At 38.4% G+C, this 13998-nt stretch overlaps 1 protein-coding gene across 3 annotated transcripts in view; it reads left to right on the top strand.

The window, feature by feature from the left end:
• RORB (RAR related orphan receptor B) overlaps window positions 1-13553 on the top strand; it is a 191400-nt gene extending 177847 nt beyond the window's left edge. For 2 of the 3 annotated variants that reach the window (XM_032290915.1, XM_032290912.1), the window contains exon 10: window positions 5864-13553. In XM_032290915.1, the coding sequence (XP_032146806.1) occupies window positions 5864-6019 (156 nt within the window). In that variant the 3' untranslated portion in view covers window positions 6020-13553. The remainder of the gene's footprint in view (window positions 1-5863) is intronic. The other variant, XM_032290914.1, reaches the window with a different exon arrangement.
• Window positions 13554-13998: the final 445 nt, after the last annotated feature.

The raw sequence follows: 13998 nt of genomic DNA, 5'->3' as shown, positions 1-13998 counted from the left end.
AAAAAAAAAAAAAAAAAAAAAAAAAAAAAAAAAAAACTGGGCGTTATATTAGAATTTCTATCAGGTGGGACTAGAGATTGGGTTCCCTTTCGTCTTAAATAGCACAATCTGTCTAATCAGCACTTGAGGAGCCCCTGCCCAGATGATGTGACTCACGGTTTTAGCCTCCCCATTACCATTTCTATTTGGTCAGGATTTTGTTTTATACTTTAAAATGCCTATACTTTTAAAAAGTATAACACACATAGTTAAAAGTTCCCAAGTTGGAAGTACACACCTCAGTGAATTATCACAAAGTTAGCATACCAGTGTGACCACTGCCAAGGTAAAACTAGCATCCCCAAAGCCCCCCTCAGGCTTCCTCCCAACAGTAAATATACTTTAAAATAATGCAAGAATAGGCAAAATTATAGAAAACAGTTCAACAGATCCCCTAAGTTTTTAAATTTCAAATCTAGACTGAAGAAACATAGCTCTCTCCTGGGACAGTTTTCTGCTTGAAGCTGCATTTATTATGAATCGGTACTACAGGCCAGGTGCAAGGAGACAATGGTGAATAACACATGGTGGTTTCCTTGAGGAACTCCAGTGAGAAGCCAGATTATGTCAATATATTCTACTGTTTATGGTTTGTTGGCACATACTATAGGTACAACATCCAGAAATTCCAAGGGTTGTCCATCAGATTAATGGTCTGTAAATGAGAAGGAAGGTTTTGATACTACTCCTCATTCAGCAAATTGCAAGTTGATGTATTCATTAAGACTCTTTGGTGACAGGTAACAGGACTCAACTCTAGGTTAAGGAAAAATATAAAACATAAAAATAAAATAAATACTGAAGCAGTATCTCACAGAACCCAAGGTCAAAAATGCAGCCATCAATCAGGAAAGTACTAGAACAACGAATTGGGAAGCCTTCTGAATTCTTCATCTTACACACTCTTTTCTCTGTAGGTATCTACTTCATTCTTCTCCCTCTCTGAGTACCAGTTTTCTGTGCATCCCTGATCCACGTGATGAAATTGGCTGGCTCTTTGCTCCTTAGGTTACTAGTAGTTTCTGCTACAATTAGAAAGTAACTTGCTGACTCTCAGTCTGGTTTCCTATTGCAACCCTAGCTGAGTCAAGTGTCCACTTCCACTTTGGTCAGCCATGCCCAGGGTAGAAAATACAGGCACTGCCACATGGATGCTAAGGATGGATGGTGGGGGCAGGGCTTATGACCTACAAAGATATCTCAAGTTTAATGTTATAATTCGAATCCAACTAGGTTTGGCTCAACAAAAACCAAAAAAAAAAAAAAAGGAAAGAAAAGAAAATCAAATGGACATGTGAAATTGATGTGTTCAGCTTCACTTTATGTGCCCTGTTTTTATTAGTGGTCCTGAAGCTTCTTCCAATTTGATCAAACCATTGCTGGCTTCCTGCTTTAGGTTGGAGGGCATCTTGATGGCCTGGAAGCCAACACGAACAAGATCACTAGTTTTACCCTCTGCATGTTCCATTTTTCTAACATCAAATGTACCAGTTACAAAATTGTGAATTTTCTCATAAAACCGCCCTCTGGAGAGAAGCATAGGATTATTATCTCTTCTCAAACAGCTGCTTTTTCTTCCTGTAGACCCCTGTAGGTATAAGCTAAAGCTCCCTTCTCATAAGAAATGCTTGTCATAAGAAAGAGATGAGTGTGAAAATGCCTTTTTATAGAGCCTCTGTCTACTTCTGTTATGGGGATTATTTAAACATGAAGGAATTTCACTATGATTTAAAATTGACTACCCCCTCCATCTCCAAGTGCTTCTGGATCACCTCCCCAGCTGTTTAAAAAGTTGTTGAGCCATTAACTGCTGTGGAGGCTGCTCTGAGCTCCCTTTGAAATGGGGGTCCCCCGGCTGCAGTACATAATATTAATGAGCAATAAGTGATTGCCTGCTGCTCTCTACACCAGGCCCTTCTGGGCTCTGACAAGTGCTGCTGCCGCCTCTGCATGGCCTCCTGGCCCACCATGCCTCCAGAGTGATGGATGCCCCTGTCGGCACTTCTGCTTCCACAGCTGACTGGGTGTCTTGCAGTCAGCCTATTCCAAGAGCATGGACCTGGGAGAACTCTGCCTTCTCCGTGCTGTTTATCAAAGCAGTCTGGGTGCTCTTTAACAGAAAGTACCATCTGACCCATTCTACAGATGAGCAACTAGATCCAATTTGCATTCAAAAAAGGAACTAGATCCAATTCGCATTTTAAAAAGGCAGAACTGGGTCCTGAAGCAGATTCTTAAATCCCAGTTTTTTTTCCAGGAATGGAGCAAGAGTCCATATTAACTTTCCAAAACCAGACAAATAGCGAAATATCTCCAGGGCAAATGAACAACTATGAAAGGGTAAAAGAGTTTCAGTCATCCTCTTACACATTTCATGTCCCCTACCACCCTGTCACTAAAGGAGCAGAAAAATGCTTCTAGAATTGTTGTACTTAGGATCCTACTTTATAAATCACAGTTAGTAAATAAGCAACGTACTGGAATTGCTATAAGAAATTGAAAAATCAATATGATTTTACGTTTTCATTTCAATAAACATCAATGGCTGACTTTGCCATGCATTCATTAACTTTTGGTTAATGACTCCACTTTTGGAGCTTTGTTGAGAGCTAAGCTGGCTTCCTGCCCTCCATGTCCTTTGACTGAAAAGCATGGCCTTGATTCCTTCTCTCCTAAAAGGAGGTGAGATATCTCAGACTGTGGGAGTAGAAGCATGACAGCTACCACAGTGGTGTCAGGCACCACTGTAAAAAAAATTTTGTTGACCCATTTAATCCTCACAACCTCCCTCTGAGGAAGGGACTGTTATAATCACCACCTGACAGATAAGAAAGCTGAGAGGTTAAGTGACTTACCCGAGATCACATAGCTGTAAAGAACAGAAATAGGATTCAAACCCAGGCAGCCTGACTCCAAAGCCCATGTTCTTTATCAACAGACTAATCCTCTCTATGTAGTATTTGTGTGTCACAGGGAACTCAAGAATTTCATTACTTGACCCCCACCAAACTAATAGCTCTAAACACATGGAAACTTCTCTCTCTAGAGGTGAGAACTTCCACATCTGCCTCCTGAGAAGCAGCTAACTTTACACTTAGTTCACAGGACTATTTCAAATTCAATGTATAATTTACTTTTTTAAAAAATTTTTTGAGAGACAAAGTCTTGCTATGTTGGCCAGGCTGGTCTCAAACTACTGGCTTCAAGTGATCCTCTTGCCTCAGCCTTAGGAGTGGTTGGGATTACAGATTTGAGCCACTGTAACTCAACTTCTCAATTTTGAAAACCCATTGTAAATTTATAAAATTTGAACCTCTGAAGCAGTGTTTTTCAAAGTCCATCCCATAAACCCACTGCATCAGCATCTGCAGGGGATGTTTGTTTCAAACATGGAGTCTGAGCTTCACCCAGACTCACTGAAACTGAATCCCCAGGAGTAGGTCCCAGTAATCTGCGTTTTTAAGAAGCACCCCAGTCACTCTTATTGACAAGATTTACAATAATTATAGAGTTGCATCTGGAAGTTTCAGGAGCTTTGCACATCATCAATTCAACTGCAGATTGAATTGCAGTGGCTTTCAAAGCCACTCTGCATTCAACAGCTATTTCAGGGAGGATTACAATGTGCAAGAACTGTTCCTAAATTGTTGTAGTCTCCTTCTGTGTGAGCCAGCTGGTTACAGAGTTTGAATAATTTCCCAAGTGGCTCCAGTTAAGTGGACACTTGTACACTCTGTACCTATGAAAATATAGAAAAGACACAGTTTTCCACCCTGGACCCAAAGTGAGTCTTTCAGAATGGGACTCTGAATCATCTTTCTTTTTTGCTAAAAACCCTCCTAGAGAACATAACGTGAACTATGAAGGTTTACATAATCTGGCTATGCCCACCTCTCTGGCATTACCTCACCCACTCACTGCTCCAGCAACCCTGAACTGCCTTCAGATCTTCCAGAGTGCCAAGCGCCACAGCATCTTTTGCACATGATCCTGGGGCATGTTATGTACCCTCTGCCCCAGCACCTAATTAGCTCTCTCACTCTTCCATCAGAGCTCAGCTTCAATGTCACTTCCTCAGGGCAACTTCCCAGGCCTGCCACAAGTCAGGGCATCCTCTTTTCTCCCACTTTTCCTTCTGCTGTTCTTCCTTGGCACTCACCACACTTTTTCAGTTTTTGACTGTATGGTAAACTTATTTTCATCAGTCTCCTCAAGTAGACTACAAACAAGAGCCATAATGCTTTGTGCATTCTGGTGTTTAGCTGAGCACTGGCTACATATTAGGCATGCAATTCATTGTGGTATATCAATAATGAAAAAAAAATTAATTCATTATGTTGGAGATAGAGTTTTGATTCTCAGTCTAAAATTTAACATCCATTCTATAGACAAAGATTCTGCATTTTCCTTTCTATCTCTGTCTTTAAATAGCAGTGGAGATGGTTAAGATTGGAAAGTCTGAACTCTAAACTTCTTTACATGTTCTAGATCCCTTTACTGAATGTGTCAACAGCTCTAATCCTGATGCTATTTTTAAATTGCTCATAATATGGTTATATAGTCATTAGCTGTTAAAGTTGATAAAAGAGTGGAAGTTTCTGATTTTGAAAAACCACAAGGTAACTAATTATTTCCTCTTTTACTTCAAAGGCTGAAATGGATTCTTGTTATTGAACAGGGTAGGGAACATGATGAGCCTAATTGGTGACAAGATAGGTTTTGTTTAATTGTATTTTTCTTCACTTTCAAGTGTGTCTTTAGTCAGCTATGTGAACTATCATGCTTCTCTTTTGTATGAGTATTCTCTATACAAGAACACATCTCTCACAATAATTTAATCACGATGACTTTTGTTTAAGCTAATTTTGACATATATGATGGATTCCAAGTGTTCTAAATGACAAGTATGTTAATAGCTAGAATTGTTCATCTCCTAAGACCCATACAGCATTTAAATTATTATAAAACACTGTCTTCTGGGTATCTTAACTCAAAAAATTGTATCTTACATGATACATATATCAAAACCTAACAATTATAAGTGGATATTCTTCCACTCATTTTTAGAACACCTCCCTAAGGAAACTAAGTGCCAGGAACCTCCCAAATTCTCTGTGTGTTTCATATTATGCCTTACAGTGGAAACAGATTAGAGAGCCACTATACAAGTGGGTTAGAGATTTTGATAGCCAAGCAGTCCAGATCATCTTATATTACACCTCATACAGTTTGGTTGTACATTCCTACTGTCACCTTCCAAAGCTAAAAATCTAACATTCATTTCACAAAACTCTATGGGAAATTATGGGTAATCATAATGTTCACTAATAATTACACTTCACATCTCCAGTGTTCTTAACACTTTGACAGGAATTACCTCCCTCAGTCCACACAACAACCCAGTGAAGTAGGTACTATTGGTAAGCCCATTTTATAAATGAGAAAACTGAGACATAGACAAAGTCATAGCTACACCATTACTAAGCTCTTCTGGAACTCAGGTAATCTGCCTACAAAGCAACCACTTGTAACTATTAAACTGGAAAACCTCTCATACATACTTATGGAAGAGCAATGATTCAGGGATCTTGGTCCTGCTTGCTTGCTGTCTCTCTATTTTTCCTTTAGGAGATGGAGTCGGGAGGGAATATGTTTTATTTTGTTTCGTTCTGAGAGAAAAGCTGAAAGTGAGGCTTCTTTCTTTCTGAACATCTTTTTCCAAAGCCATTTACCTTCATCTGGGGCCAGAAAGGACACTGATTCCACAGACAGAGCACTAATGAGCTTCCTTCTCTATCTCCCTCTCTGTCTCTCCGTTCTGCAGTTAATAGCCAAGATACCAACCATCACGGCAGTTTGCAACTTGCACGGGGAGAAGCTGCAGGTATTTAAGCAATCTCATCCAGAGATAGTGAATACACTGTTTCCTCCGTTATACAAGGAGCTCTTTAATCCTGACTGTGCCACCGGCTGTAAATGAAGGGGACAAGAGAACTGTCTCATAGTCATGGAATGCATCACCATTAAGACAAAAGCAATGTGTTCATGAAGACTTAAGAAAAATGTCACTACTGCAACATTAGGAATGTCCTGCACTTAATAGAATTATTTTTCACCGCTACAGTTTGAAGAATGTAAATATGCACCTGAGTGGGGCTCTTTTATTTGTTTGTTTGTTTTTGAAATGACCATAAATATACAAATATAGGACACTGGGTGTTATCCTTTTTTTTAATTTTATTCGGGTATGTTTTGGGAGACAACTGTTTATAGAATTTTATTGTAGATATATACAAGAAAAGAGCGGTACTTTACATGATTACTTTTCCTGTTGATTGTTCAAATATAATTTAAGAAAATTTCACTTAATAGGCTTTACCTATTTCTATGTTTTTAGGTAGTTGATGCATGTGTAAATTTGTAGCTGTCTTGGAAGGTACTGTGCATGTATGTAATAAGTATATAATATGTGAGAATATTATATATGACTATTACTTATACATGCACAGGCACTGTGGCTTAAATACCATACCTACTAGCAATGGAGGTTCAGTCAGGCTCTCTTCTATGATTTATCTTCTGTGTTATATGTTACCTTCATGTTGGACAATCAGGATTTTGTTTTCCCAGCCAGAGTTTTCATCTATAATCAATGGCAGGACGGTATCAACTCAGAAATAAGTCTACAAAGGAATAAACATACTGCGTGGCCTCTATATACGAACTCTGTTTCTGAAAGTGACATCAAAGCCTTGTCAAAATGGTAAATATTGAGAGGGGAGAGTATTTGGAGCCATTTTCCTGTTTCAAGAATTAGGCCACAGATAATATCACAAGGTCCAAGACTTTTTTGACCAAACAGTAGCTATTTTCTATTTTGTACCAGAACACATAAAAACATTTTTTTCTTTTGGATATTCAGTTGTGAAAGAAACTTGATTTCACTGCTTAATGTGTCTTCAACTGAAAAATACAATCTGTGGATTGTGACTACCAGCAATTTTTTCTAGAAAAATTAAAAGAATAAATCAGAACCCAGGGCAACAATGCCACTTCGTATAAACATTTTCTGTCTCACCATGTTTTGGCAAGAACAGTTAGAAAGAGAAGACACAGAGTAAAGAAGTAATTCTTTATATTTATTCTCTTTAATACATTTGTTAGGAAAAGTGGCAATAAAAGGGGAGGCATATTGTAAAATGCCATAATATAAAAATATAGCAAAAACTTGGCAAATCAGAAAAAAAATCTGTGTTATTCCAGGGAATGAATATACCCCAAAGCCAAAACTAATTCCTATGTAATTTACAATTATATCATCCATCTAACCTAGCAACTTTTAAAGAATATTTTTTGGCAACTTTTAAAAGTAAAGAATACAAGGGTGACATTAGGATCAGAGATTTTAGACTTCCTTGCACAAATTCTCACTTCTCCACCTACTCACCAATGAAATTAATCGTAAGAAAAGCATATATTCCAAGGCATTTGTTCTGCCTGTGTCCTGGAGGCCTATACCTTTGGTATTTTCTGATCCAAAACAAAACTTAGAACAACAACAACAAAAAAAACAAGCTAGGAGAGAATTTTGTGTCTAAGACAATGAAAATTATGGTCTCCCATAAGCATATCCCAGCCACCAATGCCTAAAGAACTGCCCTTTTCTCCTTGTTTACACACACACACACACACACACACATCTGCTTTGTAAAGTTTCCATCAGTGGAAACTTTGATTTTTTTTTTTTATCTCTTATGCTCTCCTGAAGCTCATGGTTGAGTACCATCTCCAAGATACCACAGAACTCCTGATTTATGATCAAAACAGTAGTGTCGACTTTTTCTTTTAGAAAATGGAACATTTTCTCACCTCATGATTGATGAATTCTAAACCAATGGGGAAAAACAAAAAGGCTTTAAAATAATGAATCTCTTTCTCAACTACTGTTATATTCAATTAATTTAACTACATTGAACCAAATTACCTTTGGTTCTAAGAAGACAGCTGTAGACTGCTTATTATGCTGCTACAGGGACTCAATTCTTTTTGGTGTAAATGTCACTCCTGCTAGCTCTTTGTATAAAGAATTAATTCCCAGAGTCATATTTCCTTCTAATGGAAAGATTACTCTACTGATTGCTAGGAAAACAGGGTAATGGAAGGCACTCAATTAAACCAAGCCGTTTCCAAATGCAATGTATGTTTTATGATTGGCTTGTGATAGGCAATGCTTAATGTGTCTACTTGGTGTTTCCCTTTGAGCTTTGAACTTATGTCAAACTTTGTTTTCATTGTTCTGTTGGCCTAGTGTTTTCCATTGTCAGCCTTTAATTCCTGCTCAGTTGCAGAGGGAATTATTTATTTCCTCCAATTTACCTTAGAGGATTTAAATTGGCTCAATTGATGAAGTGGCTCAGAATTTTTTCCTCCCTTTTCCCATGGGTGATATAGGAAAAAGATTGTTCCTCACATTTACCTTGGGAGGTACTGCTTTTGAATTTGTGTTGTTTCCACTAGTGTAAGCATTTCACTGGGGCGGCATGGACCTTTTGAAGCTGGAAGAGAGGAAACAGAGCTAGCGTCTGAACTAGAACAGAACAATGGCAACCAGGACGTACTCAGCCCACTTAGTTGAGAGAAGATTTCTAGTTTGAGTTACAGTTGCCCAACCTTCTCTTAAAAGAGAATCCAGTCATGTTTTCAAGGTAAAAAGCCTTAAAAAGCTGCCCTTTGAAGATCTCCTATGACTGCACGTCAAGGTATTTTGTACATGCAATCCCAGAACTTTGTTCCTTCCCCATGAGGACTAACAAATGTTCATAACACTCATGATCAAGCGTGCACTGAAAGAAAAAATCCACAATCTGTGCTTCTCATGTCGTGCTTCATAAATGACAATCACTGCTTGATGCAGATGTTGCACTGTATCCACTCAGGGATGTTTCATTAAAAAAAATACATCAAGAAGGAGGAAAAAATTAAAAACAGGAAAATGACAACAAAATGTAAATGGTATAAATTAAATATGCCACTGAGAGCACCTCTCTGACAAGGCTTTCAGATCAACAAGCAGTAACTTCAAGTCATAAACTGGATTGAATTATTTGGATTTGCTGAAAATTTGCACCCAAGTAAGGATAACTTGTTCTCATTTTCTAAACTCTGCTAAGAGCCAAATAATCTAGCTGCCCCATTCACAGGAATTTTTATCTCCCTGCAAATTTTCTATACAAATCCTGAACAAGGAAAATACAGAAATCTAACTGGCATTAGATAAAATGGACAAGCGAGGTAAAGCTGTGTGAATTCAAACTTCAGTGTACTTGTGGTCCATAAAAAGAAATGGAAATTTTGGAGGGAAAATAGAAGAGGAAAGGATTCCAAATCTGGTTTGACACCCATATATACCCATACTATCCATGACTCATCTTTGTGCCCCTTTTTCTGTGGCCTTTTTTGTTTGTTTGTTTTGAGACATAGTCTTGCTTTGTTGCCCAGGCTGGAGTGCAGTGGTGCAACCTCTGCCTCCTGAGTTCAAGTGATTCTCCTGCCTCTGCCTCCCAAGTAGCTGGGATTACAGGCATGTGCCTCTACACCTGGCTATTTTTTGTATTTTTAGTAGAGATGGGGTTTCACTATGTTGGCCAGGCTGGTCTTAAACTCCTGACCTCAAGTGATCCACCCGCTTCAGCCTCCCAAAATGCTGGGATTACAGGCATGAGCCACCACACCCGGCCCTCTATGGCTCTTTTATCCCCCAAAGACTGAAAGCTGAAGGTGGAGATGTTCTCCACAAACATACCCTTTCTGAATTTCCTGAATTTCCCTTGTTTTAACACTGTGTTCAGGGCTCTGGACTAAAGTACCTCTGAGTAGGTAAAATCAGATAATATAATGGTCTCCTGAGTGATTAGATTTCTTTGGTAGATTCTAAGAGATCTTAAATCATAATAACTCTGCATATTAACAAGATGTACCAAGGAGGTATCAGTACATTTCCTATCATAGCTGCCTGGTTCAACGTATAACTTCACAGCAGTCAAGCTAAACTGTTTGTAGAAAACCATAAAGGTCAACTCATGCTCACTCTCTACAATGCAATGTGAACCAGACTTAAAGACAAAAACAATTCTTGGGTCCCAAGGACAACCTAAAACTTACCAACTTTTTACAGAAGCAACAACCAGATGCAAATAATGGCAGTGTTGTTCTATGTTCTTTGTTAGTTTATTACAGAAGCAAGGAAAAATTCTACTTCTCTTGGAAATTAGAAGAAATAATTTTTTCCTGACTCTTTTTTTCTATAAACTTTTATTTCCAAGGAAGCTGCTACAGTTGGCAGTAAATTCAGCCTGGGGACGTCTGTGCCCTGACAGAAGCACCATTCAATAGAACAGCAATAACTTTAAAGTGTGCATCTGTAGTGAAACTGCACAGAGTCCCCTGTATAAAGAAGAGGGAAAAGCCTACCATCTGCTTTAGATGAAGTGCTATTTGATGTTCTGTTTCCAATTGCCAGCACAAGCAGCAACTAGAGTAAAGGCCTGATGTGGAAAACTATGGGGGGCCTTTCAAAAAAGAGCTGACACCCTATTCATTTTTGGGTCTCAGGACCAGAGGGTACAGGGTAGAGGGTACTTTAGCATTTAAAGCAGGGGTTGAAAATTCAAAAGCCTAAAAGGGCCTGGGGGCTTAATGCAAATGGGTGAAGCAGCCCAGTGACAAGCTCACCAGGACATGCCCTGTGGAATAAGGTACATCCACGATTTAGCTGACGCTGAATGCTGCTAGAACTTCTGAATTTTATAAAATCTCTCAAGTTATACATGATGGCAGTTGATTCGGAGCTTAGTGCAGACCAAACAAATACATCACTGAGCAGAAGAGAGTCCATAGATTGTCAGCTTGCAGCCTATGGTTTAAAACAAAATTGTATCTGTGGCCAGCTCAACTAGAGCAAGTCTGGCCAGATCCAACCCTGGACGATATTAGAATGATATTAGTTTTGGAAGGAGGGGATGGAGACCTTGCCCTTCTGATACTCAATTTTGTTTACATACTTGATTGTCACAACTAGATGATATAATAGGAGGTCAGCTTGGAAATAGCAGTCTAAAAATGAAAACAATTCAATTTAGTGATGGCTTATAAAAGACACTTCAATTTGTCTTGCCCAAACTCCCTTCTTCATAGAGCCAGGGGGCTAGATTTCTTGCCACTTTCTTTCTGAAAGGCAAATACGTGACTTTTATTCTTTTGGGTATCAATGTTTCTTTAACTGTGTCACTTCAATATCTGTGACAAGTTTTTATTTTCCCTTAGTCGTATGTGAAGAATTTATTCTATAGTCGTGATAATGTAGTCCTCCATTGTTCAGAAGTGCAGACCATGGATTCCTATGCAGCAGATGGGGGTTATCTGTTTGTGCACTTTTTTCCTAAGCTGCTGAAATTCCTCCGAAGTGAATGGGCCATAGTAATCTTTGCCTCCTGTGTGACTGTAAGCATGGCCTCCAGTGGATCAGAGAAAGCAGCTCAGTGATTGTTCTCATGGCCAAAAATAAAGCACAAGGGTTACCAGAATTGAATGAGCCCCATTGAGGGCAGCCCAGGGCATCTGCACCCCAGCTGGGCAGCTCAATCCTTGTATTCAGCTATACTCTTCTGGTGGTGGCTGGTGGCAAGCATTCGCGTGCCTCTGTCACAACCATATGTAGACACACATTAGGTATGTCTGAAAAGCTACAAATCCCACATCCAAGCACAGTACCGTCTGCTTCATCTGATTAACACACACACACAAGAAAGAAAAATTACACCCACAGAAAACTGAGTATGTATTGTAGAAATGTAGAGGAAAAATAAAAATATTTTTTCAAATGTAATTACTTTTAATATATGCTTGTGGAAGGTCTAATACAATGTATGCTGTCTCTTTAATTTTTGCTGTAAATAACTGGAGACAGTGAGTACACTGATTTTTCTATGTCTGTTTAAGCATAAGACTTTGTAACAATTTTTTTAGAGGGGGAAATCAACAAAGAGCAAATATGTACTTGCTTCCTTTATGCGTGTTATGTACTTCTCAGTTTTTTAATGGAAACTGGTTGTAACAGTTTAAGCATCTTGACGGGTCATTGGTGTTAAGTGTATGCTTCTTTTTGTAATATGACTGAGAAAGGGACAGGGCTGTCAATTAAATCTGCTCCAAAGAATTTGTATTGAAGATTGGCCTAAGACCTGCAAACTCTATCTGAACTAGACATATGAAAAGGGAAAATTAAAAAAAAAAAAAATGTTGCCTGAGTTAAGTCATCTTTCCTTGTAGCAAATGGCTTTGTCCAAATCCTTTCTGCATGGAATAGCTTAAGGAAAACAAACTCCGCTTTCTGATGAACAAAATATTTTTGTACACGTTTATTTCTTATTAATAACCTGAGGTCAGATCACTCATTTGCTGAAGCCATAACTGACCTTCACCAAATAAATGTTGTAAAGAACCTGGGGGAGGGTTGGGGAGAGACTGAGAGGGAGGAAAATCCAAGGTATCATCAGCTATAGCAACACGGGCAGGAGCAAGTCGTTAAAACTGATGCTTTTCCTGCATCCCAAATATGACTTTAAAAGGCTAGTATTTTATGATGATTGATTTATAATAATAAAAAAGATATTTAGATTTAAATGAGACATTCCAATATTTTTGAAATCCCTGACAATGCTTCCTTGCTTTTAGGATTGAGAGAAATGATTTTCATATACTTCCAATGTTCAGAGATTTAATGTTTTTACCTTAGCTCCAGCCCACACTTGTAAAGTGAAGAGCGACTCTAAGCCCTCCAGTTGTTGAAACCTTGGGCTACCTGGGGCTTGGCTGTGCCCACTAACCTACTGCGCCTAGTGGGCAGCATGGGAGGGGTACACTTTGCATCTCATTAGCATGCACACCACTATTGGCATTGCATAAAAGTTGCATTGCCGCAAGTATGTAAAATAAAAATATTCACTCTAAAAGGAATAATAATTCTACTTTTTTAAAAGAATAATGCCTCTTATAGTCACCACTGATTTTTCTGGAGTTTAATTACATTATTGCCATGTATTCTTATTGGCCTATAGAGGCAAAAGGCAAACCACAAATAAACCCAGTGACATATATAGTTTTAAAATCTACAATTTTCTGATCTCTCTCTCCTTGTTTAATATGTAAGCCCTAATTTCTGTGTGTGTAAAACTGCAGCCTGAGTCATTTAGGAAGTAAGCATTGAGTTTTTTTTTTTTTAATTATAAATATACTAGAATAAAACAGCACTCCCTAACAATTAAAAAAGAGTTTTATATTACTTTAGAATGTAATAGGTTTTTGTCCTTATTTTATGTCCTGTAAATTATTAGTTGAATACTGTTAGCATTCCCGGATAATGCACACATGATTTCTGAATGTTTTCTGTAAATGACAATCAATGTTTATGAAGTTCCCTCCTTTAATGCTGAACAAAATTAAAAGAAGAAAAAGAACAAAAGGACTTGCCTAATGGTTTTCTTTCCTCCCCACCCCAATCCCCACCCTCACCCTTGGGAACAAGGAATGGGTGGAAAAGATAAGATTTAGCTTCGAAAACACTACCCCATGGGTTCTTACCTACAAAGTTGTTCTTTCTCTAGTAAGTAATGGGTAATTTTTTGTTTCAGGAATTTTTTGTATCCTCAGGGAGCTGTCCTGAGTTAGAAATATTCATTGAGAAAAGACTCAGAGTCCATTCTAGCCAAACAGCTTACCAAGTTACAATCAAAATGAGAGCAGCATCTCTCAAAGACAATAGCTGTCCTTTTCTCAGCACTTTAATAAAAGGAAGCCCCAGCTAGCAGAGCTATAAGCAACTCACCTGCAAGCACTTTGTTGAAATAACGTGCAGCAGATTTAAAATGGATGTGACAATCCCTACATCTGATGAAAGCTTTC

This window comes from Sapajus apella, unplaced genomic scaffold, assembly GCF_009761245.1.
Source record: "Sapajus apella isolate SASKATOON/1434 unplaced genomic scaffold, GSC_monkey_1.0 scaffold24, whole genome shotgun sequence".
Lineage (NCBI taxonomy): Eukaryota > Metazoa > Chordata > Mammalia > Primates > Cebidae > Sapajus > Sapajus apella.
The sequence above is the reverse complement of the archived record's forward strand: the minus strand, read 5'-3'. Positions and strand labels throughout refer to the sequence as shown.